Raw genomic sequence first — 26272 nt, 5'->3', positions numbered from 1 at the left:
TTTACATGCATTGTCTCATTTAATCCACGCAGTGACCCTACGATGGAAGTATCAAAATCAGCCCCATTTGACAGGTGAGGGAACTGAGGTTTAGAGAGGTTAAATGGTTTGTCCAAAGTGGTGGAACCATGATTCCTTCACAAGTCTATCTGCATCCAAATCCCATGCTCTAATCACAGTATGCACGCCTCTCTGAAATATTTCAGAAACAGCCACCCCTGGGCAGATCTGGCTACGTTGTTCGTGGGGCCCAGTGCAAAGTGAAAAATGTGAGGTCCTCGTTCAAAAACTCTAAGAATTTTAAGATAGTGACAACAGAACATTCAACCAAGTATAGGACTCTTCTAAGCATGAGGCCCTTTGAACTACACAGGTTGCACACTCCTGAGGCTGGCCTTGCTCCTGGTACCAGCACTGTCTCCAGACCTTTGCTCTTTGATCTAAGCGAGTTGGTCTCTTGGAGTTACCTCTTCTATTAAAAAAAAAAAATTGGAGATAGCCTCAACCACCAGAGGGCAGACAGCAGAGGCAAGAAAAACTACAATCCTGCAGCCTGTGGACCAAAAACCACAGTTACAGAAAGATAGACAAGATGAAAAGGCAGAGGGCTATGTACCAGATGAAGGAACAAGAAAAAACCCCAGAAAAACAACTAAATGAAGTGGAGATAGGCAACCTTCCAGAAAAAGAATTCAGAACAATGATAGTGAAGATGATCCAGGACCTCGGAATAAGAATGGAGGCAAAGATTGAGAAGATGCAAGAAATGATTAACAAAGACCTAGAAGAATTAAAGAACAAACAAACAGAGATGACCAATACAATAACTGAAATGAAAACTACACTAGAAGGAATCAATAGCAGAATAACTGAGGCAGAAGAACGGATAAGTGACCTGGAAGACAGAATGGTGGAATTCACTGCTGCAGAACAGAATAAAGAAAAAAGAATGAAAAGAAATGAAGACAGCTTAAGAGACCTCTGGGACAACATTAAGCACAACAACATTCGCATTATAGGGGTCCCAGAAGGTGAAGAGAGAGAGAAAGGACCAGAGAAAATATTTGAAGAGATTATAGTTGAAAACTTCCCTAACATGGGAATGGAAATAGCCACCCAAGTCCAGGAAGCGCAGAGAGTCCCATACAGGATAAACCCAAGGAGAAACACGCCGAGACACATAGTAATCAAAGTGGCAAAAATTAAAGACAAAGAAAAATTATTGAAAGCAGCAAGGGAAAAACGACAAATAACATACAAGGGAACTCTCATAAGGTTAACAGCTGATTTCTCAGCAGAAACTCTGCAAGCCAGAAGGGAGTGGCATGATATACTTAAAGTGATGAAAGGGAAGAACCTACAACCAAGATTACCCTACCCGGCAAGGATCTCATTTAGATTTGATGGAGAAATCAAAAGCTTTACAGACAAGCAAAAGCTACGAGAATTCAGCACCACCAAACCAGCTCTACAACAAATGCTAAAGGAACTTCTCTAAGTGGGAAACACAAGAGAAGAAAAGGACCTACAAAAACAAACCCAAAACAATTAAGAAAATGGTCATAGGAACATACATATCGATAATTACCTTAAACGTGAATGGATTAAATGCCCCAACCAAAAGACATAGACTGGCTGAATGGATACAAAAACAAGACCCATATATATGCTGTCTACAAGAGACCCACTTTAGACCTAGGGACACATACAGACTGAAAGTGAGGGGATGGAAAAAGATATTCCATGCAAATGGAAATCAAAAGGAAGCAATACTCATATCAGATAAAATAGACTTTAAAATAAAGAATGTTACAAGAGACAAGGAAGGACACTACATAATGATCCAGGGATCAATCCAAGAAGAAGATATAACAATTATAAATATATATGCACCCAACATAGGAGCACCTCAATACATAAGGCAACTGCTAACAGCTATAAAAGAGGAAATTGACAGTAACACAATCATAGTGGGGGACTTTAACACCTCACTTACACCAATGGACAGATCATCCAAAATGAAAATAAATAAGGAAACAGAAGCTTTAAATGACACAATAGACCAGATAAATTAATTGATATATATAGGACATTCCATCCCAAAACAGCAGATTACACATTCTTCTCAAGTGCGCACGGAACATTCTCCAGGATAGATCACATCTTGGGTCACAAATCAAGCCTCGGTAAATTTAAGAAAATTGAAATCATATCAAGCATCTTTTCTGACCACAACGCTATGAGATTAGAAATGAATTACAGGGAAAAAAACGTAAAAAAGACAAACACATGGAGGCTTAACAATACGTTACTAAATAACCAAGAGATCACTGAAGAAATCAAAGAGGAAATAAAAAAATACCTAGAGACAAATGACAATGAAAACACGACGACCCAAAACCTATGGGATGCAGTGAAAGCAGTTCTAAGAGGGAAGTTTATAGCTATACAAGCCTACCTAAAGAAACAAGAAAAATCTCAAGTAAACAATCTAACCTTACACCTAAAGAAACTAGAGAAAGAAGAACAAACAAAACCCAAAGTTAGCAGAAGGAAAGAAATCATAAAGATCAGAGCAGAAATAAATGAAATAGAAACAAAGAAAACAATAGCAAAGATCAATAAAACTAAAAGTTGGTTCTTTGAGAAGATAAACAAAATTGATAAGCCATTAGCCAGACTCATCAAGAAAAAGAGGGAGAGGACTCAAATCAATAAAATCAGAAATGAAAAAGAAGTTACAACAGACACTGCAGAAATACAAAGCATCCTAAGAGACTACTACAAGCAACTTTATGCCAATAAAATGGACAACCTGGAAGAAATGGACAAATTTTTAGAAAGGTATAACCTTCCAAGACTGAACCAGGAAGAAACAGAAAATATGAACAGACCAATCACAAGTAATGAAATTGAAACTGTGATTAAAAATCTTCCAACAAACAAAAGTCCAGGACCAGATGGATTCACAGGTGAATTCTATCAAACATTTAGAGAAGAGCTAACACCTATCCTTCTCAAACTCTTCCAAAAAATTGCAGAGGAAGGAACACTCCCAAACTCATTCTATGAGGCCACCATCACCCTGATACCAAAACCAGACAAAGACACTACAAAAAACGAAAATTACAGACCAATATCACTGATGAATATAGATGCAAAAATCCTCAACAAAATACTAGCAAACAGAATCCAACAACACATTAAAAGGATCATACACCACGATCAAGTGGGATTTATCCCAGGGATGCAAGGATTCTTCAATATACGCAAATCAATCAATGTGATACACCATATTAACAAATTGAAGAATAAAAACCATATGATCATCTCAATAGATGCAGAAAAAGCTTTTGACAAAATTCAACACCCATTTCTGATAAAAACTCTCCAGAAAGTGGGCGTAGAGGGAACCTACCTCAACATAATAAAGGCCATATATGACAAACCCACAGCAAACATCATTCTCAATGGTGAAAAACTGAAAGCATTTCCTCTAAGATCAGGAACGAGACAAGGATGTCCACTCTCACCACTATTATTCAACATAGTTCTGGAAGTCCTAGCCATGGCAATCAGAGAAGAAAAAGAAATAAAAGGAATACAAATTGGAAAAGAAGAAGTAAAACTGTCACTGTTTGCGGATGACATGATACTATACATAGAGAATCCTAAAACTGCCACCAGAAAACTGCTAGAGCTAATTAATGAATATGGTAAAGTTGCAGGATACAAAATTAATGCACAGAAATCTCTTGCATTCCTATACACTAATGATGAAAAATCTGAAAGAGAAATTATGGAAACACTCCCATTTACCATTGCAACAAAAAGAATAAAATACCTAGGAATAAACCTACCTAGGGAGACAAAAGACCTGTATGCAGAAAACTATAAGACACTGATGAAAGAAATTAAAGATGATACCAACAGATGGAGAGATATACCATGTTCTTGGATTGGAAGAATCAACATTGTGAAAATGAGTATACTACCCAAAGCAATCTACAGATTCAATGCAATCTCTATCAAATTACCAATGGCATTTTTTACGGATCTAGAACAAATCATCTTAAAATTTGTATGGAGACACAAAAGACCCCGAATAGCCAAAGCAGTCTTGAGGCAAAAAAATGGAGCTGGAGGAATCAGACTCCCTGACTTCAGACTATACTACAAAGCTACAGTAATCAAGACAATATGGTACTGGCACAAAAACAGAAACATAGATCAATGGAACAAGATAGAAAGCCCAGAGATTAACCCACGCACCTATGGTCAGCTAATCTATGACAAAGGAGGCAAAGATATACAATGGAGAAAAGACAGTCTCTTCAATAAGTGGTGCTGGGAAAACTGGACAGCTACATGTAAAAGAATGAAATTAGAATACTCCCTAACACCATACACAAAAATAAACTCAAAATGGATTAGAGACCTAAATGTAAGACTGGACACTATAAAACTCTTAGAGGAAAACATAGGAAGAACACTCTTTGACATAAATCACAGCAAGATCTTTTTTGATCCACCTCCTAGAGTAATGGAAATAAAAACAAAAATAAACAAATGGGACCTAATGAAACTTCAAAGCTTTTGCACAGCAAAGGAAACCATAAACAAGACGAAAAGACAACCCTCAGAATGGGAGAAAATATTTGCAAACGAATCAACAGACAAAGGATTAATCTCCAAAATATATAAACAGCTCATTCAGCTCAATATTAAAGAAACAAACAACCCAATCCAAAAATGGGCAGAAGACCTAAATAGACATTTCTCCAAAGAAGACATACAGACGGCCACGAAGCACATGAAAAGATGCTCAACATCACTAATTATTAGAGAAATGCAAATCAAAACTACAATGAGGTATCACCTCACTACTGTTAGAATGGGCATCATCAGAAAATCTACAAACAACAAATGCTGGAGAGGGTGTGGAGAAAAGGGAACCCTCTTGCACTGTTGGTGGGAATGTAAATTGATACAGCCACTATGGAGAACAATATGGAGGTTCCTTAAAAAACTAAAAATAGAATTACCATATGACCCAGCAATCCCACTACTGGGCATATACCCAGAGAAAACCGTAATTCAAAAAGACACATGCACCCGAATGTTCATTGCAGCACTATTTACAATAGCCAGGTCATGGAAGCAACCTAAATGCCCATCGACAGACGAATGGATAAAGAAGATGTGGTACATATATACAAAGGAATATTACTCAGCCATAAAAAGGAACGAAATTGAGTCATTTGTGGAGAAGTGGATGGATCTAGAGACTGTCATACAGAGTGAAGTAAGTCAGAAAGAGAAAAACAAATATCGTATATTAATGCCTGTATGTGGAACCTAGAAAAATGGTACAGATGAGCCGGTTTGCAGGGCAGAAGTTGAGACACAGATGTAGAGAATGGACATATGGACACCAAGGGGGGAAAACTGCAGTGGGGTGGGGATGGTGGTGTGCTGAATTGGGCGATTGGGATTGACATGTATACACTGATGTGTATAAAATTGATGCCTAATAAGAACCTGCAGTATAAAAAAACAAACAAACAAAACAACGAATACTAAACTTTCATTGGGTTATTTGTATGGAAATATGTTAATATAAATGTTTCAGACATTACATGAAATTTCTAAAAATTTTATATTTGTATTTGTATGGAAATATGTATGGAAATATGTTAATATAAATGTTTCAGACATTATATGAAATTTGTAAAAATCTTATATTTGTATTTGTATGGAAATATGTATGGAAATATGTTAATATAAATGTTTCAGACATTATATGAAATTTCTAAAAATCTTATATGTTCTGGTATAATGTTATAAGTAATAATCCTAGTTATTACTTTAAAATGTATATCTCAGAAATAACTAATTTTCTTGTCAACTGCATTATTATGAACTTTCATCAAATCTTTAACAGTGGTCATTTTTAAGTCTTTTGTCATTTACAGACAGTTCTCGGTGTACTCTGATGGTTTTGCAAATATGTTCCTATAAAAGGCTTTCATCTTCAAGAAATTCATGGAAAAGACTCTGACAAGTACAGGTTTCTGGTAACTGACTGTACTGCTGAACTGAATGAATAAGCATTTTCAGAACTCTAATGAAAAACTGATGAACTCATAAAAGTGCTAACAAAAGATCAAGATGAAAAAAAAATTAATTACATGGGACTGAGTGAACTGATGAGGATGAGTATAATTTTTGTGACTTTCTGTCTGAATTAAAAAAAAAAAAATCCCACAAGGACTCAGAGGCAAAGAATATACAAATCAATTTTCACTGCAAAGTAAAGGAGCTGTTACAGTGGAGGATTACTGGACTGAATGTCAATATTATGACACAGTATGAGTGTGTTTCATGTTTGGTAATTGCAATCATTGTTGCTTTTGTTGTGGTCATCCATGTACAATGCTTGGTGTCAGTCTATTTATCTCTTGTAAAAATAAAATACAGTGTGTGTGTGTGTAAAAAAAAATTGTTGTTTATTTATTGTTGTTGTTGTTCAACAACAATTGTTGTTCAGAGGATCACACAAGATACAAAAAGAAAAGCATGCTGCCTGGCACAGAGCAGGCCTTCAGTTCTGTCAGTTCCCTCTGAAACCCATTGCCAAGTCCTTTAACAGAGCATCCATGCTTTTTTGACCTGACACCAGGCTGCCTCCCAGTCTTCAGTCCTTCAGTGTGGCCCCAGCACAAATGCCAGAGGATGGAAAGGAAACATCATAAAGGTTCAAGGTCTGCCACATTGGTGATGTTCATGGGAGTCTGGTGCTCTGGGGAACACTGGGAGAAGTTACTGCGCCTCAACCCCCTAACACTAAGACAGAGGCACAGCCCTTCATAGGTTTCTTTGGGATTTGGAGGCAGCGTATACCACGCCAGGGAATGCTGCTTGGACACATTCACTGGGTCCTCTGAAGGCCAACTGCTTTTAATCAGGCCCAGAGCAAGTGAGGGCTCTGCAGCAGGTCCAGGTTCTGGTGCAAGTTCCCCTGCGTGGCCCATAGGACCAGCAGACACCTCGGTGCTTGAGGTATCCAAGGGGGGTACATATGCCATGTGGAGCCTCTGGCGAGCCCCAGCTGGGCAGTCACAGTGCAGACCCCTAGGGTTCTGGAGCAAAATTATGGCTTCTGCATGAGAAAACTACTTACCATTTGGAAAGTACTTCCTGCCTTGCTACTGGGAGGAAGAGAGACTGCGTGCCCTTCTGGTCCTCCTGCAGCTTCCCACACACCTACTTCCCACCCGCTGGGACCTAGCTCAAGATACCTTCTCCTCTTGAAATGCCCTCCTGCTCAAATGTTCCGCTTCGCTAAGGCCCAGATCAATGGCCTCCTCCTCCATGAGGCCATCTCCAATCCAGCCTGAGAAATTCCTCTGTCCAACATATTTTAAATATCTGAAACCTTCATCCTAACTCTCATCACCAGACAACCAAGACTCACCAAACATCCCCTCTAAGCCTTAGGACCTGATGGATCCCTTGCCTTCAGTCTGGGCCACTCTGCAGCCATAGGGCTATTTCTAAAGTGGAAGTCAAAGCATGCTTCTCTTTTTCTGTTCCCAGCTCCCAGGATAAACTTTATATTCCTTCCATAGCATGAAACAGCTGCCAGCATCCTCCCCTGCTGCAGCCAACCTCTTCCACTGATCTCCTTACGCTTCTCTGCTCCTAACTGGTCCTCTCAGCCCCTCCGGCTCCCCTCAGTCCTGCTCTTCCATTAACCAGACAAACTTAACTCATCCTCCAAAGCCTTCCTCCCCGAGGAAGCCACCTGCTCCCTCCTGTGGGCACCACAGGGCCTCGAACACATCTCTGCTCTGGTGTGTACAGCACCGTACCAAAGTGCCCGGTCATGTCCGTCCACCGCAACAGTCTCTAAGTCCCTCAAGTGCAGGGGGAGTGCCTGCTTATCACTGCACCCAGTGCCTCGGGAAGTTCTGGGGCATGTGGACGCATAAGAAACATTTGTTCAATAAAAAAATGAATGAAATGAATCTGCCACAAAATACACACTGAATAAATGTTTATGGAAAGAAGAAAGGAAGGAAGGAAAGAAATCCATCTCTATATCCTAGTGTCTAGGATAACTATATCTCTAAATCCCTAGTGCAGGGAGTGAGTGAGTAATGGTCCTCGGTATTGCTAGAACCTAGTACAGTGCCTGGCTGGTATGTAGGTATGTAGTGAATATGGGTCCCTAGTCCCAAGTGGTTTTCAGAATTCAGAACTTTTCCGTTCGTAGACAGATAATTCAGTACATATGCTACATATTATGTGATATGTTCAGGGGTGGGGGGACGGGGTAGCACCCCAGCCCCCATATTAATATGCCCACAGAGAAACATATGGTGGGATAAAGTGAATGAACGTATAGCAACAATAAAGACCAATGGCTACGTATCAGTCTAGGTCAATTTTGGCTGCCATGTAGGTCACAAGAAGCCTTTGGGTTGTCAGCGCGATTTGGATGTTGAGATTGTGGATAAGGGATTGCAGAACTCTGCTTAGTAAAGATCTACTAAATGAATGAATGAGGAAGATCTGTACCCCCAGTGCTACCCCTGTGTGTAACCCAAGGAGGTTTGTGAAATGAATGGATCTTGGAGAGTCAGGCTCACTTACCAGGATTGAGTGTATCAACTGCAGGGCGAGGGACTTGTTGGAGCCCCCAAGGATCTCAGGAAACTCCTTTGGAAAGAAGCAGGTGCCCCCTCTGTGAGCACAGCAGGTCATCTGAAGGGAAACTGGTCTCCCGGAGGGCCCAGGCACCCGCCTTTCAGAGGGGAGGCTGGCAAGAGCAGGAACCCTTTCAGCCCCCAGGGGTCCACGTGTAAGGAGCAGCCTCAGTGGGTTGGTTGAGCAACGAAGTTTCTTCTCCTCACATTTGATAAGAGGCAGCCATTCCCTGTCATACCTGCAGTCTTGTGGGAGCTGAGTGGCTGCCCTGTGGAAAGGCCATGTTATGGACTGAGTGCGTCCCCTACCAGATTCCTATGTTGAACACCCAGAATGTGACTGTGAATGTGGGTCTTTAAAGAGGTCTTTAAGCTAAAATGAGGATGGTAGGGTAGGCCCTAATCCGGTCTGATTGATGTCCTTATAAGAAGAGGAAATTTGGAAGTGCTGAGACTCCAGGGGTGCGCACGCATAGGAAAGACCTTGTGAGGACACAGCAAGAAGGCGGCCACCCACAAGCCACGGAGGGCGGCCTCAGAGGAAACCAAACCTGCTGGCACCTTGATCTTGGACTTCTAGCCTCTAGAACATTGAGAAAATAAATTTTTGTCGTTTAAGCCACTAGTCTGTGTTATTTTGTTATGGCAGCCCTAGGAAACTAACACAGGCCACCACTTGGCTTCAACAGCAAGTTAAAAGAGAGGTTGAAAATCTCAAAACTAGTGGTTTATTTACTGCTCTCTTTCTAAAGACCTTTGTCATTAGGGTCTCAGAAGCCAGCAGTTGGCAGGGGCAAGCAGCTTAGTGAGGTTGCAGAGAAGATGGTTAAAAACACAGGGGCTGCTTGGTACAGAGTAAGAGCTACGAGCAATTATTTTTAAAATGACCCTTCCCTAGCCAATATCGCAGCTTAAAAACATGAGGGGGTAGAAGTAGTATTCACTTGTCAAATGAATTTCTCTGGTACATTTTCTGCTGAAAATCTTGGGGTAACGAGTCATGACAGATATTTAAACATATCTGTCTTCTCCCAGAGTCATTGAAATAATCCACAAGTACATTTTAACTACAAGAACCCTCTCTGTACGTTCAGGAGCTAGGATTGGTTTTTGGAGATTTCCTATGGTCTCAAACAACCAGCAATGGTCACACAGAATGACAGCACCCATGCAGCCTCTTGTGCATGCAGACCTGGGCACCAAGTTCTGTTCTCCCATTTGAATAATTCCAATATCTAACATTTACTGAGCACTTAGACTATATGCCAAGCTACCTGATGTGTACCTGTGAGGTGGGTAATAACATTAGCCCTATTTCATAGATGAGGGAACAGAGGTTCAGAGAGGTTACGGAGCTCCCTAAAGGTCACGCAGCAGGTAAATAGAGAACTCAGCATTTACAGGCAGAGCCTAAATACACAAAATTTATACAGTGCTGTCTCCTCTCTAGCTAGGAGACTTAGGAAAGTCACATTAGTCACTTTGAGTCTCAGTTTCTTTAGCTGCAAAATGGGGATAATAATGCCTGTTTGCAAGTTGTACCGACAGCATGCACTTGGCTTATGGAAGGCACTCAGTCACAGTGGTTATGGTGGCGTGGCTATTATCAGTAGCAGCTGCCTTCCTTTTTCTAGCACAGATCCAGAAAGCATTAGAAGACCTAACTTAAGCCACAGCCTGTGACTCAGTTGCCTCATTTACAACGAGGGAAAAAATCCCCAACCCTACTTACCCCTAAACTTTGGTCTATGTGTCAAATTAATAATTACCAGAACATGCCTTTAACAGCTCAGTGAACTCAGGGTTCTGATTCTGATTCTAGAGTGTCACCAACTAGCCTTGTAACTTGACACACTTCTGTATTTCATAACCTCACTTCCCCCAGCTTGAAAGGTAGAGGTTGGTCTGCAGAAGTGAGCTTTGATATATTAAGAATTGAGGGGCTTCCCTGGTGGCGCAGTGGTTGGGAATCCGCCTGCCAATGCAGGGGTCACGGGTTCGCGCCCTGGTCCCGGAGGATTCCACGTGCCGCGGAGCGGCTGGGCCCGTGGGCCACGATTGCTGGGCCTGCGCGTCTGGAGCCTGTGCTCCAGACAAGAGAGGCCACGATGGTGAGAGGCCCGCGCACTGCGATGAAGAGTGGCCCCCACTTGCCGCGACTGGAGAAAGCCCTCGCACAGAAACGAGGACCCAACACAGCCATAAATAAATAAAAATAAATAAAATTTAAAAAAAAATTAAAAAAAAGAATTGAGCACTCTGCTCTTCTGAGGACAGACGAAAAGCTTATTTTGAATGGGGAGGGTCTTCTCAAACTACAGGGTCACGAAATCATGGCTCCTACTCAGCATTCAGGCCTCAGCTCAAATGATCCCTCCTCAGAGAAGCCTTTCCCGACCCCTGCTTCCCTCCCTAAAGAAGGCTCCTCTTCCCAGTTGATGTCCTTCATAGCACTTAGACTCTCTGAAACCATCCTTTCAATCTTGCATGTCACCCGTCTCTCCCCTTGAGAATGTAAGCAGGCAAAAAGCAGGAACCATGTGACTTGCTCACTGCCGAATGCTGTTTTTTTATGAGTGCAGGGCACATAGTAAATGCTTGGTTCATACTTGTTGAATGAATGAAACAATTCAATAATTTTGCAACTTGCACTGCCTTAGAGAGCGTTCTTGGAAATCAAATACCAGAACCAAGGCTGGACATGAGAGTGTAAAGGACTGAAGTTTTCTAAACCTGTATGAATTTCACCTTTGAGGTAGCAGCAGTGCCTATTTGAAACAATCGTTTGTAATGTTTTGAACAAAGTTCAAATGGGTCCAGTCCTCTCTTACTTTTTTGTAGAGTTGTTTCTTTAAACCTATACGAGGAGCAGGGTGGACACTTGCTACGGCTGCCCCCAATCCGCAGTTCTCCTCCTTCAGAGAGAGGAAAGATGAGAAGTACACCCAAGCTGTGTACTTGGGTGATGGGCTCCAGCCCTCGTAACGCTGGGTGAAATCTGTGGGCACGCCCAGTGTGAAGCAAACAGCTGCCTCGCTGCTGAGGGAGCAGAAGGAGGCACAGCAGGAGTTCTTACCATGGGCAGCGGGAAGCCACACTCGTGGTTATTGACTCCGATGACAGAAGGAACTGGCTTAAATGATTTTTGAGCCAATAGGTCTAAAGGGTCATGAGGAGAGAAAAAGCCATCAACCACTCGAGTGAAAGACTTGGTTTTCTGAAAAAAGGAAGAAGAGAAAAATCGGCAGCTGTTTCTCTTCACAAAATCTGCTGTCCCCAAACCCTAGCCTAGCTGAGCCAACCCACTATAGCAAAGGGCATTAGGAAGGGAAAAATAAGCCACTCTTGGCCCATCCCAACACATCAGTGCTGCCTGGCCAGCTCTGCCATTCACTTAGGCAAAGGGGCTCAACTTTTCTGGGCCTTAATTTCCTCATCTGCTAAATAGGGATAATAATAGTAATAACCTAAGAAATATAATACCCCTGCACAACGGTTCTCAGAGCATGGCTCCTGGACCAGCAGCGTCATCGCCTGGGAACTTGTTAGAAATGCAAATTCTCATGCCCCATCCCAGACCTGCTGAATACACAACTCTGGGGAGTGCAGCCCAGCAAACAGCCCTCCAGGTGAGTCTGATGCATGCTCAAGTGTGGAACCACTGGCCAAACGCGATGGGCAGAGTGGTGAGGGGAGGGGATGGCCAGGGTAGTGTGGCTTCGTGTGAGCGTCTTCCTGAGGCATCTTCCTCAGCACTGGGCCTTGGATCTGGATGGATATTTCTTGGGTCTTAGGAAGTAACACCTGGCTCTATTCATGATTTTTTTTAGGTCTCTGTTCTGGGAGTGGGGGTAGAAGGGAGCACACAAAAGAGCTTTCACACTACACTGGGTCAAGAACTTATTACCCATTTCCTGGACCCTAGTAAAACTCACAGCAGATTCTCAATCCATGCCAAATAACTATTTAACAAATGTTAGAATCGAACAGGTAAGGACCTAATTCTCTCAAGGACTACCAGAGGGTCTCAAGATTGGAAGATTAGACATAAAAGATCATCCAGTCCAATGAATCATCCAGTGATTGAAATTCGTCAGCAGTCATGTAGACCCTGCTTGCATACCTACAGAGGTGGGTATCTCACTGCCTTCTAAAGGAGCCGGTCCTTTTTCAGACAGCTGAGTTTTTAGAAAGTTCTTGGTCATCTTAAGCCAAAATGGCTTCCCAACTTCCAGCTCTTGATCTTGACTTTAGTTTCTAGTGGCCTGTGGAGCAAATGTGGTCCCTCTTCCCAGTGAGATGACTTCAATGATGTAGAGACAACCTTTGTATTTTGTTGGGTCTTATATCCAAGCTAAGCAGCACCCTGGCTTGTCAATGTCCTTAAATTACCTATAAGGGTTCTATATGCCACATTGTTTTTTTACAGCCGTTATTATGAATCCCCAACTGCCATCTGTCCAAGTCCCAAATCAAAATAAATAAGAGAGTGGCAGGATTTGTCTACCACTCCATTCAAAGGGCAACACTGTCCCAAAACTCTCCCCTCCCTCTTCACCTGGTTGATGCTCAGCAACTCCTTGGAGGATTTTGCCCACAGGCACTGTAGCAGGGCCACGGAGTCTGACACGTTGCAGGCACAAATATCTGCAACCATCTGCAACTATTTCCGGAGAAGGAACAGGTCAGCGCACAGAACTGAAAGCCTCCAGGAAAATGAAAGTTGGAAAATGTCCTCAGTCCAGCCCCAGGTTGGTGCTTTATATATGAAGTCCGGCCTGCTGCCTCTCCCCACCCCCACGTGCCCATAATGGAACGCACACATTGAGGACAGGTTGGCACTGCATCATCCTTGCTCTCTTGCCTGACCCTCCTTGTCATCTTTAGCAATCACCAGAGCTGGATCCATCTCAGCTTATCAGCTCTGCTCCAGCCCCACCCCAGCCTGGAACATCTGAACATGCCCTGAGCATCCTTTTTCTATCTCTACACCAATTCCATTCATTCTTTGAGGCCCAAGTCCCATCTTTTCCAGGATATTCTTTTAGACCATTGCAGCCCCCATGAGCCCCTTCCTCTTCTAATCTCCTGTTACTCCAAGTGTCCTCACCTCCTCTACCTAGCTCTTTGCTAAACACCTTCTTGCCCTGTCATTGGACTTCCCACATGTGTAGAACTTGTCCCTTGAGAGTGGTGGTCCTTACTCTTCTGGGAGTCATGGATGCTCTGAGAATCCAATGGAAGCTACAGACCTTCTCTCTGGAAAATGCACAAACATAGAGTCTCCATACAACTGTAGGAGTTCTAGGACCACCTATCAAACTCTCCATGGATTCCAGGTTAAAAATCCTTGCCATAAAAAGATTATAGTCTTCTCAAGTTAGTATATGTCTTCTCCACTTATAAACCCATGGGTCTTAAAACAGAGCAGGGAAAACAATGAGCACTCAATATGTGTGTGGCGAATGCACAAACTAAAAAAAGCTTGATATATCATGTTACCAAAATCAATATTCCCTGTGTATTGAGGGTATTTTGTTTTACGATATTATAACTCTATGTTCCCACTCTTGGTGTAAGTTGTTATTTTCTACAAGGTGTTTAAGAAAATGCACCACTAAAGCGAATAATACCCAGGAGGTGGCTCCACAGTCCAGGGCTTAATTAGTATTCATTGAATGAATCAGCTCATTCGTTAACTCATTCATTCAGCAAACATTTATAATCACCTAATATACACCAGACATTATGCTGGGACATGAAAGATATAGAGACCTTGGCCTCTAGGTCCTCTTATCTGGTAGAGCGCTAAGACAAGATGATAGATGACACATACCTAGGGCATATGCCTCACTTCCCCCTCACAATCTCATGCCAGACAGCATTTATCAGTCACAGCATTATTTCACACTGAGCTGGAAACAACCTCAGAATCTTTCTTAACATAGTACTCTAGGTGGAGTAGATTTAGTACAGGAGAAAAGCCAAACATAATACAGAGGACTGAATTATATATCACAAGCAAAGAGTAATGGATAAGATGTAAGAACTATTACACATATGCTTATACACACACACACACACACACACACACACACTCATGCACACCAGCAGTAGTGCATTGTGTACCTGGGCCCATTTCCTATTGAACCAGCCCTTCCATGGAGCAACAAGGGTCACCTTGGGCCAACATCAGATCCTTTGGTCATGGTCAGCAAGGATAGCCAAGCACGTGGTCTATGGACTCCTGACCAAGGAGAGGAAGCTGGAGAAGAGTTAACAATATACCTACATCATCATTCCTCTTGTAATCAGGGGCCTTCAGGTAAGGGATGGTGGCCACCCCACTCTCCATGATGGCTCTGTGGAATAAGCCTTTGGCCATGGGGGACAGAATCTGGAGAGAGAACACAGGAGACCCAGGAAAAGTTATCCAGGGGGCTCCCCACCTATCACACACAAAACCCAGCCCTTCTTTAAAGAAAACTTCCCAGGAAGCCTTCTTAAGAGCTCTAAACTTAGAGGGAAAAAAGTCCTGGTTTGGGGGTTTCAGGAATAGCTGCGAAGGTTTGGGCAAGTTTTCTAACCTCTCCGAGCCCCAGGTTCCTCATGAACTTGGAGGTCAAGCATTCTGCCGTGGGAGTGCTAGCTCCTTCACCCCCCGTCCATGAAATGAGACTGAGCCCTTAACTCACAATGTATTTGTGAGGCTCGAGGGAGACAATGTGTTTATAAGTGTTTGTTCAACATGAAAGCAGCAATTAGATGTGAATGACTCATCGTCCTCATTTTTGTCACCTCAAAAATGAGGTGACACCGAGGTTCCTTCAAGTCCCAAAGAGAAGAACTCACAAGGCTGGAAACACTTATAGCTCCTGCTGACTCGCCAAAGATGGTCACGCAGTGTGAGTCCCCATCAAAGAACTCGATGTTCTCCTGGACCCAGGTCAGGGCAGCCACCTGGTCCATGAAGGCCCAGTTCCCCAGTGCGTGCTTGTCCCTTGTGCTGTGGACAAGAGGCAGGGTGAGAATGCTCAGGTGGCTGCTGTCTGCTTCTCACAGCCCAGGGAGTGGTTTGCAGAGGCCGTGGGCTGGTGTCAGGGCATCGCCACCTCAGCTGGAAAGGAGCTGAGAGTCAGAGGCCTGGGGCAGCTGGGAAAACCAGGCTTAATTCTCACCCTCTGCTGGGATTTGGGTTTCTTTGAGAATCTGATGATAGCTCCACACCCCAGAAAAATGCACAGACGATCTTATCTGTGCAATCCAGGGTAATCATAGGCTCCCCTGCATCCATGGATTCCAGAAAAGTCCTGCCCCTGAGAGTTGGTCTGCACCAGGAAGCAAGACCACCCTGGGCACAGGGGTTCCAATGAATGACTAAATGAATAATAATGATAATAATAGCAGCTGCTGCAGCATCGTGCACAACGTTGTCCCAAGGGCTTTACAGCTGATGCTCCTATGATCCTCCCACCCTGTGAGGTAGGTGGTGCTGGTCTTTCTCCTTTATCCCTCTGGGTCTTCTGTTCACCCTTCTCCACCTTGTTCTCAAAAGACTGACCTTTATGAACTGTGGCCAGTGGGAGACACCAGCTGGGGGCTTCAGGGTGGGATACTGAGGGACTGGGAAGTTTATTCTGCCACCCCATGCCCCACCACCCTCTGCTGGGAAGTGGTTTAGGCAGTGGCTGCATTTCTCTGCAGCCACAGCTCACATCACCCCCACGCCCATCAGTGATATCCGCAAGCATGTTCTAAGGATACTGATGGATTCATCGTTTCCTTCTCACAGACAGTAAATGGAGGCACAGAGAGGTTAAATCCCTTGCCCAGGAGCTAGAAAGTTGCAGATTTGGATCCATGCTCCTAACCATGTTCCATGCTGCTGCCCCTGCAGAATAGCCTGTTTCCCAGGATGAGTGGACAATTAATGGGGAAACAAGGGGAGAAACACAGAATCAAAGAAACGCCTAGACCAAAACATTCGTGTGGTACCCACCATGTATGAGAGTAACCCCGGGATCATAGTCTACTCCTCCTGTCCCCCAGTCCCCCACACCGCTCCTCCCCTTGGTTCCCTTTCTCTGTCCATGACCCCTGGGCTGGCCCTAACTCCGCCCTCTCTCTCCCACAGCCACCGCATCTGGTCAGGAGCCACGTATGCCCTGCCAATTTTACCTCCATTCCATCATAGGCCCCACATTGGTCCCCATTCCTCCATTTCTGTTTATCCTGATTCATAATCTGGTCACTTATGATCTGGGTGACCTTGAGCAAGTCACTTAACTTGCTTTGCCTCAATGTTCTCATGTCTGAATGGGGTTAATAACGGTGCCTGCTTCACATGGTTGTTGTGAAGATTGACGGTGCAGGCACACAGCAAGTGCCATGTACATGTTAGCAATCCCTCCAGCCTGTTTCACCCCATGACCTGCACCTATGCTGTACAGCAGCCTCCCTACCGGACTCCCCATCTGAAGGCCAGGCGCCCCTAGCCCAGCCTGCACTCTGCTCTGGAGTGACCTTCCTACTATACTGCTGTGCAGGGCACTCCTGGGTCCCTCCTTCTTTAAAAAAAAATTTTTTTTAATTAATTAATTTTTTTATTTTTGGCTGCATTGGGTCTTCGTTGCTGCGCGTGGGCTTTCTCTAGTTGCAGCAAGCAGGGGCTACTCTTCGTTGTGGTGCGCAGGCTTCTCATTGCGGTGGCTTCTCTTGTTGCAGAGCACGGGCTCTAGGCATGTAGGCTTCAGTAGTTGTGGCATGTGGGCTCAGCAGTTGTGGCGCACGGGCTTAGTTGCTCCGCGGCATGTGGGATCTTCCCAGACCAGGGTTCAGACCCATCTCCCTTGCACTGGCAGGCGGATTCTTAACCACTGTGCCACCAGGGAAGTCTCTTGTCCCTCCTTCTTTATCCAATAAAAACCAGTCACCGTGCACAGCCTAGCATTCAAGGTCTTTCCCAATCAGGCCTGTCCCTACCTTTTCACATCCATCTCCTGTTATATCCTCATCTACCTGTCTACTAGAACCAGACGTTATAAGCAATTTTTGGAGACCTTTCTGTCGAAGGAATCTTAGGCAGAATCCCAATGTACAGATCTGCTAAAAGTGTAATCAGGGCACCCCTCTCAGGCCTTCTTGCCTCCACCGCAGCCCCATAGCCACCTCCCCGTGCTATGTGCTCAAAGCCCAGTTTGCAAATATTGCTCCAGGCCCAGGTGCTGCTACATTTCTTTCCAACTTCCCAGCCTTTGCTCAGACAGCTCCTTTTGCCAAGTGTGCTTTCTCCCAACCCCTCCTCCCCAAACCCAACCTCATCTTTAAGGTGCAAATCAAATTCCACCTCTCTCAGGAAGCCTCGCTGGTTTCTGGCAGCTCCCTCTGTTTCTACAGCTCCGTCGCCTCTCACCCTCAGACCATTACTCATGTCCTGCCTGGTAGGGTATTTGTGTCCCTGTGTTATCTCCCCCATGACACTGAGAGCCTCTCGAGGGTAGGATTCACGCTGGACTCCTTGCCACCTTCCCCGTAGTTTCTGACCGTGGCCTCTCACTACTCCTTTGGCTCACACTGCATCCTGGTCAGGGCTTAGGTTCTGCCATGTTCTAAGTAGGATAATGGAAGTGGCCAAGAGCCCCAGCTCTATTCTGTGACCTCTGGGAAGCTGCTTCACCTCTCTGTGCCTCTATTTTTCAACTGTAAAATGGGAATAACAACAGTATGTTTCTCATAGAATTATTCTGAGGATGAGCTATAATGGACGCATAGCAAGTGCACAACACCATGCCTGGCTCATAGTGAGCATCTGAAACATGTTCGATGTTACTGGGGGAAGGGAAGCCATGCAATGGAGTGATTATTTTCAGGTGAGCGCCTGAGGAGCCTTGATGTGGGCCCTATGGCAGAGACTACGAACTGCTCACACACCCTGTTTCCTCACTTTCTAGGGCACACATCCCCCTTGCAGTTGGGTGTGGTTATTATAACTGAGTTCTACCAGTTGTATGTGAACACAGTGATAATCGCCACCTCCAGGCTGACCCAGAAAGACCACTCTCTTCATGCTCTTTCTTCATCTGCTGTCCAAGTACAGCAGATCCAAGAGGATCTGGGGTCCTTGAGGAGGGCAGAGCCACAATATGGAAGGAGCCTGGGTCCCTGATTGACCACACAGAAGAACATCTGTCAGTCAGAAACATTTGATTGGATTTTAGTTGAGTGAGAAGGAGATTTTTATTGTTTTAAGCCACTAAGACTTGGGGGTTTACATGTTATAGCCGCTAAAATTACCTAACTAATTGGGGCCAAATTTGTTCAATGTCACTAAAGGCTCATTTCTCCTTAGGTTGCTGGGCACTGAACCCCCTGTGGCTGCTGTCCAGCTGCCCCTTGGGGATCAGGGGTGTCAATCACTTGGGGAGACTCACTTGAAGAAGCCGAATATTCCTAGCCGGTACTGGATAGTCACAACAAGCACGTCCTCATAGGAAGCCAGGGCAGACCCATGGAAGATGGATGCTGAGCCAGTCTCGGAGGCACCCCCAGGGAGCCACACCATGACCTAAGGAGGGGAGAGGAACTCTCCAGTCAGCCCACCAGGCACCCATATCCCCTCCGCATGCATGTTGGGACAGTCTTTCTTTAGGGAAATATGAATGTCTCACTTTCCTTTCCAAACAGCATCAGAGGTTTTTGTCTTTTGAAGAAGGCCCAGGATTAAGCATGTGGCTTCTGGCATATGAGTGCCTGGGTTTGATTCCCAGCTCTGCCACTGACTAGCTGTGTGACTTTGAGCAGCTTCCACAACCTCTCTGAGGTTTGTTTTTCTCATCTGTAAGATGTGAAGAATGAAAGTATCTCGTTTATGAGCTTATCATTAGGTTTAAATAAAATTCTTCATCCGAAGTCTATAGAACAATGTTGTATATTTCAAGTGCTCAGAAAATGTTAACTAAACGTCTTTGAACTTGTGACCCACAGGAGGATGGAAATCACTGTAAGCCATATATGAGAGGAAAAGCTGCTTTTCTACGACTTTTCCCTACTTACAGAGAAAAGAGAAGAGAGGAGGGAAAAAAGGGAAGAGAAGTATGGAAGCTTTACTATACTGATTAGAAAAACTGGGACCAGGAAACATCAAACATTCAAATGGTATTACCACAATTTATATACTTAATAATAAATCCCTCCCCATCTCTTTTTTAAGGTCATATTAGTGACTACAACTCTTGGGGCAAGAAAAGAGAAGAAAGCCACAGAGGAAAAAGGAGAACTGGACAAAGCATTGGCTTTGACACCCGGATCTGCCACTTACTGTGTGTATAACATGGACCAAGTCACTTATGCCCTTCCTGTGCCTCAGCTTCTTCAGCTGTAGAATAGGTCCAATAATCCTCACCCACTGGGTTATTGTGGGGGTTAGATGAGATAATGAACTGTGCCTGGCACATAGTCAGCCCTCAATAGGTGTTGCTGTTACGATACAATAGAGCGAGTCTCCATTGCAGTGGCAAGGGGAGAGAGGGTGATAGAGGTTGTGGTTCAAAATTAGATGGTAGAATTACCTTCTCCACTCACTTGTACAGTGATCTTTCACATTCTTAAGTGAAACATTTCACATTATTACCTGACTGTCTTCATTGAAAACAGAAAATTTGAAAAAGGCATTTTTCCTCTTTAAAACAGGATTTCCCAAACTGAAAAATCAGAGTCCTCTGAAGCAGAGTCTTTTCTAAATGCTTACAGACCATTAAATACCCAACAGAGGGGAAAAACAAAACAAAATAAAAATCAAAGATCAAGTCACTGCCAATAAGGAAGCAATCAGAAAAGGAGATAAAGTGAATCTGTCATTAGAATGATTTTTTAAGAAAGTTATTGACATGTCAAGTGATTGCATTTCCCTTTTACCCAGTGGGGGCCTAGATCTGATTCCAGACATCCTGCCACTCCGCCTGGGTCCCAGGCCCAGAACCTGCCAACTGGAGCCCTCAGCAAGGCAGGCCTCCTTACGGGGAGCTTGGAGCCAGTGTCCACATGGGCCGGTGCATAGATGTTAAGGTACAGGCAGTCTTCCGACACGCTGAGTTTGGGATAATGCACCTTGAGAATGTGTTGATCTGAGAACAGCCACTCTGAGTTCTGGAGGCATCTTGAAAAGGGAAGAAGAAACCTTCAGAGTTGCTATCAGCAAACTTGCCTGGGAGGGACCAGTTCTTATGACAGCAGGGAGGCCTAATGGTCTCCAGTGCCTGAGCAGAAGAGGCATACAGCACTCTTGGTACAAAGTCTAATAATACCCCAACCCCTATGGTGGCCCAAACAAACAAGCTATAATTCTCTTTGATCTGGTTCCTGGGTAAGAAAGCACATCATGCAGAATAATTATACCATTAACCCCCAGCACCCACCCATGCCTACCCCCATCACCATAATCCAGACACACACATAAAGACTCAAGGTGGCTCAACAATTCCCCAAGCTGTAAAAGGTAGGACACTGGGTTGCGTATCAAGGGTTTTACTCTGGCGGCTCCCCCTTCTGCCCCTACAGGAACAAAAGGACATTTCCAGGCCTTCTACCAGGAACCAACTGAGATAGACAAGCAGGGAGATTCCTGCATTCAGGCCTTCACTTAAGCTGGTACCTCTGCCTGGACTGCTCTCTCCCCAGATCTTCTTTCTCATGTTCTTCCCTTTCTTCCAGATTCTGTCAAAACGCTACCTCCTCCAAGAAGCCTTCTGAAATTTCTCCAGTTAGACCCTATATTTTAATTGTTGGTTCTCAGTGGATATCAGTTGAATGAATGAATGAATGAATGAACAAGCAGATGAGATTCAGCTTATTGTCCTTGGTCTCTGGACCACATGGGGTCTTCTGTGGCTTAGTGAGTTTTCTGGCACCAGGGTACTCCTTCTGCCTGGGACCCCAATGCCAAGAACTAACATGGCCCAACCTGAGGGCTTCACAGAATCTGAGAGTCAAAAGATTCTTGGCGATTTCCAAGTCTCACCTCCCATCCAATGCACGAGACACCTCCAAAATTTACCTGTGAACTTCTTGCCCATCTAAGCTTGAAAATTTGCAGTGTCTGGGAGTTCCTGCCCTCCCAGCTCCCCTGGGGCACAGAGACACACTCATGTATCCATTCCACTCTAAAGCCCTTACCTAGTCTGAGTGTGGAGACTAAGCCTGGGGAGAGGTCACATGGAAACGCTTCAACAACCCCTTCTAACCAAAAGACTCAGTAAGCCCGTCACAGTGGTTCCCAAACCTGACTGGTCCTCAGACTTCCTAGAGAGTTTCTTTACAATCCAGTTATCCAGGCCCAGCTTTGGGGATTCAGATTCAGGAAGTCTGGAAGGGAGCCCAGGGAATCTGCTTGTTCTAAACCAGACGGGGAGCCATGCCATCACAGAAGCCTCACCCACATCTGACCCTCCACATCCTCCCACTGGGCTGCATGATCTTTATCATGTGCTCTGCCCCTACGCCCAGGTCACAGGCCACCCATAGGACCGAGCCAGCGCTTACAATTTAGGGTAGGACGTAGCGTTTTGGAAATCATTCCAGAGCAATGCAGGCTCTGGTTTTGCAAATCGCAGGAGTCCTACAGGGGGTGCAGCATAAGGGATCCCAAGGAACACATTCACAGGCATGTCGTTTCCCAGCACAGTAGCTTGCTTCCCCCGGGACCATTCCAGCCTGGTGTTCCTCACTGGTGCATCTGCAGCTGGCCCTAGGGAAACACACAGGGAGGAATCAAGAGCTGGCAGGGAAGAGGCTGGGAATAAACCAGACTCAGAGCTCCCCATAGTGGGACGCTCTTTCTCAACCCAGAGGCTGCGCAAGTATCTGGATTCCTTCTCAATGAACCCATGTCTACTGCTCCTTCAACATTCCTTTAGAAGTCATCTGCATCAGAGTACCCACTTAATTTCTCCTAGGAGCACAGCACCAAGCCACACCATCTTCCAAAATTTAATTCAGGAATCCATCTCCCTTCTGCTGCACACAAACTTTCCCTTACTATGGAACTGATACACACCAGCCTTTAGAGATCCTAGGACCCCACAAAAATCTTCTGGCTCAAAGTTTCCCACATTTCAGTCATTTTTATACCCACCAGCACAATTGCTGGCATGTCTGTGTATCACCCATGTGACTACTGGCTTTTATCTTTTCTTAAAATTAAATTGAAATAAACTTTTAAAAGTTTACTTAGAGGAATTGTAAACAGTAACGTCTATGGAATTGTGGTTTTGATGACTTAGGTATATGCTTTTGAGTACACATGAAAATACATATACAGCAACGAAAATAAAAAACTCTCTTGCAGATGCCACCTGAAATCAGCTCATCCACCTCCAGGGGTATGAGGATAATTCTTACGGAGAATGGCAATGCAAGCTTCTCAGTTTCTACATCGAATATGGAGCCTTGAGAAGTTAGCTGCTCAACTATTTACTTAGCAGGACCCAGATTTCTTGGCATTATTTATTCTAATGTCATTTCAATAGTGACAGTCCTCCCTGGGCAGTTGGCATTACAGAAGCACAGGCTCCATCCCACGCCCCTCTCCAGTGCCTAGGACAGAGGGCTCTCCAAGCTCCCAAAGGTGCGAACAACCCAAGGACAAGACAGGGTCTTCTGTGCTCTACCCACACCTGAGAAGACCCTGGCCTAGGGCTCTCAGTAATACCAGGACATTGGTCAGGTGCCCTGAGGTTACTACACAGCCCTCCATGGGCCCCTAGAGACTCCTGAGGAGTAAATTCATTTCCACCAGGGAAAATCCTCCAAGGTAGGGAAATCCCCTATCCCATCTTCTGAGGAGCCCTCCTCTCCCACTGGGTGTCTCACCCTCGGTGGCAGCTGCAAGGACCCAAACAGCCCAGAACAGGGTCTGGCCTGGGTGCACCCACTCCCCACTCATCTGGTTGGCCCGCCTGAACTCCCTGGACATCCGCGGCCACGGCTGGCCTCAGGGATCTTCGGTCAGGGACAAGAAAGGGCTTCCGGTTAGGAGACAAGTGTTGAGCAGGCAGACACAGGACACAGGCTCGGTGAACAATAATAGCATCAGACTAAGATTTTTGGAGGAATTGGCCAAGCAAGACTTTCCTGTTCTGATTTACACAAGAAGCTGATGATTAACTCTTGAGCGGGGGAAAGATAATTTGATAGGCTTTGGGCTCACAGGATGGTAGAAGCAGAAAGTACATTTGGGTTCAGGCAAGCCAGAGACATCAACTCAGATGTCTACAGAGGCCAGGAAGGCAGCAAACAAGCAGTGAATGAAGCTGGCCAGGAGAGACAATAGGGAATCATGGGGACTGTGGAAAACTAGACAGCACATGCTCTGTTTAAAGGGGCAATGACTTCTCAACTCCAGTAAACATTTGCCTTGTGACAATGTAGGTGGGCCAAACCAGAAGTCTATGATATCTCTCAATTCTTAAATGTGGTCTCAATTAACAAAAAATCACCATGTGAGCCCAACACAGCATTTCTACTGGCTTGAGTTGTGTCGTGGATGAAGACTCTGCAATTCTGATCTAGACCCAGGCCCCCCACGGTAAATATAAGGAGACAAGCCTAGGGAGCGAAGTTATTAATATAAGCAGTTCTGTCGGGGCCTGTCCTCAGCATTCCAGGATCTCATTGCAGTACTGGTGGGTCATGGAAGATCCGCCTCAGGACCCAGGAGCATTACCATCCTGCCCCTCGCAGGCTCCATGCCTCACTTAGGGTTAAGGGCCCAGGACAGAGCTTCCCAAATACTTGGGGCTGGGCAGGTGGAGTCAGAATTATCAGGGGCACTTGTTGTAAAGTGCGTTCTTTGGCCCCACCCCCTGGAGATGTGGGGAAGGAATTTAACAACAGCAACAGTGGGTTTGGGAAGCATCAGTCTAAAGCATGGGAGGTTTCCCAGAATAGTCACCTCCTAAAAGAGGCAGGGGAGTGACAAGCAGGGCACAGAACTCTGCACAAGCGGGGAAGGGCTTCCTCAAGGTCAGAGCAAGGGGCTGCCTCATGCACTTTGCTCAAGTCAGGTGCTCCATAAACTTTTGCAGATTTGAAGTCCTCCAGTAAATAACACCTTCCTTCCCAACTGCAACTCCATTTCTGATATGCCACTGACAGCACTAAGAATTATGGAAAGGGGACTTCAGTGGAATCTTATGTGAGGGTTTGATTCTTAATTCAGCAAAAAAATCACATATGGTTCAAATAAACGTTGAAAATCCCTCAAATTGCCTCTGAAATCCAGCGGACACCTGGAGAGCAGTCCCTATGCATGATGAGAACCACAGACGGGGGGTAAGGAAGAAAGGGACTGCCCATTTCAGACGTCTGGATGTTCAAACTGCCCACCTTTGAGGTGACCGTAAATCCCAGGAGGTGAATGGGAGGTGGGGTGGGAATATCTAAAATGTTTCCAGCTTGTCTGCAGGGTTTACTCATTTTGGTTTAACATTAAGCATACAAGATCCAGCAATCCCACTCCTGGGCATATATCCAGACAAGACTACAATTCAAAAAGATACATGCACCCTTATGTTCATAGCAGCACTATTCACAATAGCCAAGACATGGAAACAACCTAAATGTCCATCGACAGATGAATGGATAAAGAAGATGTGGTACATATATACAATGGAATAAATACTACTTAGCCATAAAAAAGAACAAAATAATGCCATTTGCAGCAACATGGATGCAACTAGAGATTATCATACTAGGTGAAGTAAGGGAGAAAGACAAATAACATATGATCTCACTTATATGTAGAATCTAAAATATGACACAAATGAACCTATCTATGAAACAAAAACAAAATCAGGGACATAGAGAGTAGACTGGTGGTTTCCAAGGATGGGGGGAGAGGGTAGGAGTGGGAGTTTGGGATTAGCAGATGCAAACTGGTATATATAGACTGGATAGACAACAAAGTCCTACTGTATAGCACAGGGAACTATATTCAATATTCTGTGATAAACCATAATGGAAAAGAATATGAAAAAGAATGTATATATGTATAACTGAGTCACTTTGCTATACAGAAGTAGTTAACACAACATTTTAATTCAACTTTACTTCAAGAAAAAATAAATTTAAAAAAAGAACATCCTGAAATTGCAAAATGAACTATTAAAAAAAACTATTTGCCACTAAAAAAATTGAGCATACAAATATTTTAATTCATTTAATATTTATAGACATGTTTGTTGTAACAGGTTCAAAAGAATTATAGCTGTTTAGACATCAAAGCACTTAGCTCATGTCTGGGCCGTATAGTAGCAGGTGGTCAGTAGTGTTTGCTAAGTCAGAATCTAAACCTTTCTTTTCTCTGGGCCTCAGTCTCCCATCTTATGAAAACTGAGCAGACGTTTTAGGATTATAAATTCTAGAGGCCCAAGTATGAATGAGGTTTCCATTCCTGCCTGTGATTCCAGAAGAACCCAGAGCAGGGTGGAGAGGCAGAGAAGTTTCCAAGGAGAGGAAGAAGGCTGCTGACAGGATAAGTGATTGGCTCTTAGGCACAAACTTTGCCA

At 44.5% G+C, this 26272-nt stretch overlaps 1 protein-coding gene across 2 annotated transcripts in view; it reads right to left on the bottom strand.

Moving 5' to 3' along the window:
* Positions 1 to 23649, bottom strand: part of CES5A (carboxylesterase 5A) — a 39431-nt gene extending 15782 nt beyond the window's left edge. For both annotated transcript variants that reach the window (XM_059904888.1, XM_059904889.1), the window contains exons 1-9: positions 23577 to 23649; positions 22248 to 22452; positions 20727 to 20865; positions 19142 to 19275; positions 15564 to 15717; positions 15004 to 15108; positions 13270 to 13374; positions 11773 to 11928; positions 8659 to 8712 (exon numbers count right to left, since the gene is read on the bottom strand). In XM_059904888.1, the coding sequence (XP_059760871.1) occupies positions 8659 to 8712; positions 11773 to 11928; positions 13270 to 13374; positions 15004 to 15108; positions 15564 to 15717; positions 19142 to 19275; positions 20727 to 20865; positions 22248 to 22452; positions 23577 to 23649 (1125 nt within the window). The remainder of the gene's footprint in view (positions 1 to 8658; positions 8713 to 11772; positions 11929 to 13269; positions 13375 to 15003; positions 15109 to 15563; positions 15718 to 19141; positions 19276 to 20726; positions 20866 to 22247; positions 22453 to 23576) is intronic.
* Positions 23650 to 26272: the final 2623 nt, after the last annotated feature.

Source organism: Balaenoptera ricei, chromosome 19 (assembly GCF_028023285.1).
Source record: "Balaenoptera ricei isolate mBalRic1 chromosome 19, mBalRic1.hap2, whole genome shotgun sequence".
Classification (NCBI taxonomy): Eukaryota; Metazoa; Chordata; class Mammalia; order Artiodactyla; family Balaenopteridae; genus Balaenoptera; species Balaenoptera ricei.
Note: the sequence above shows the minus strand (reverse complement) of the source record. Positions and strands in the feature narration are given on the sequence as shown.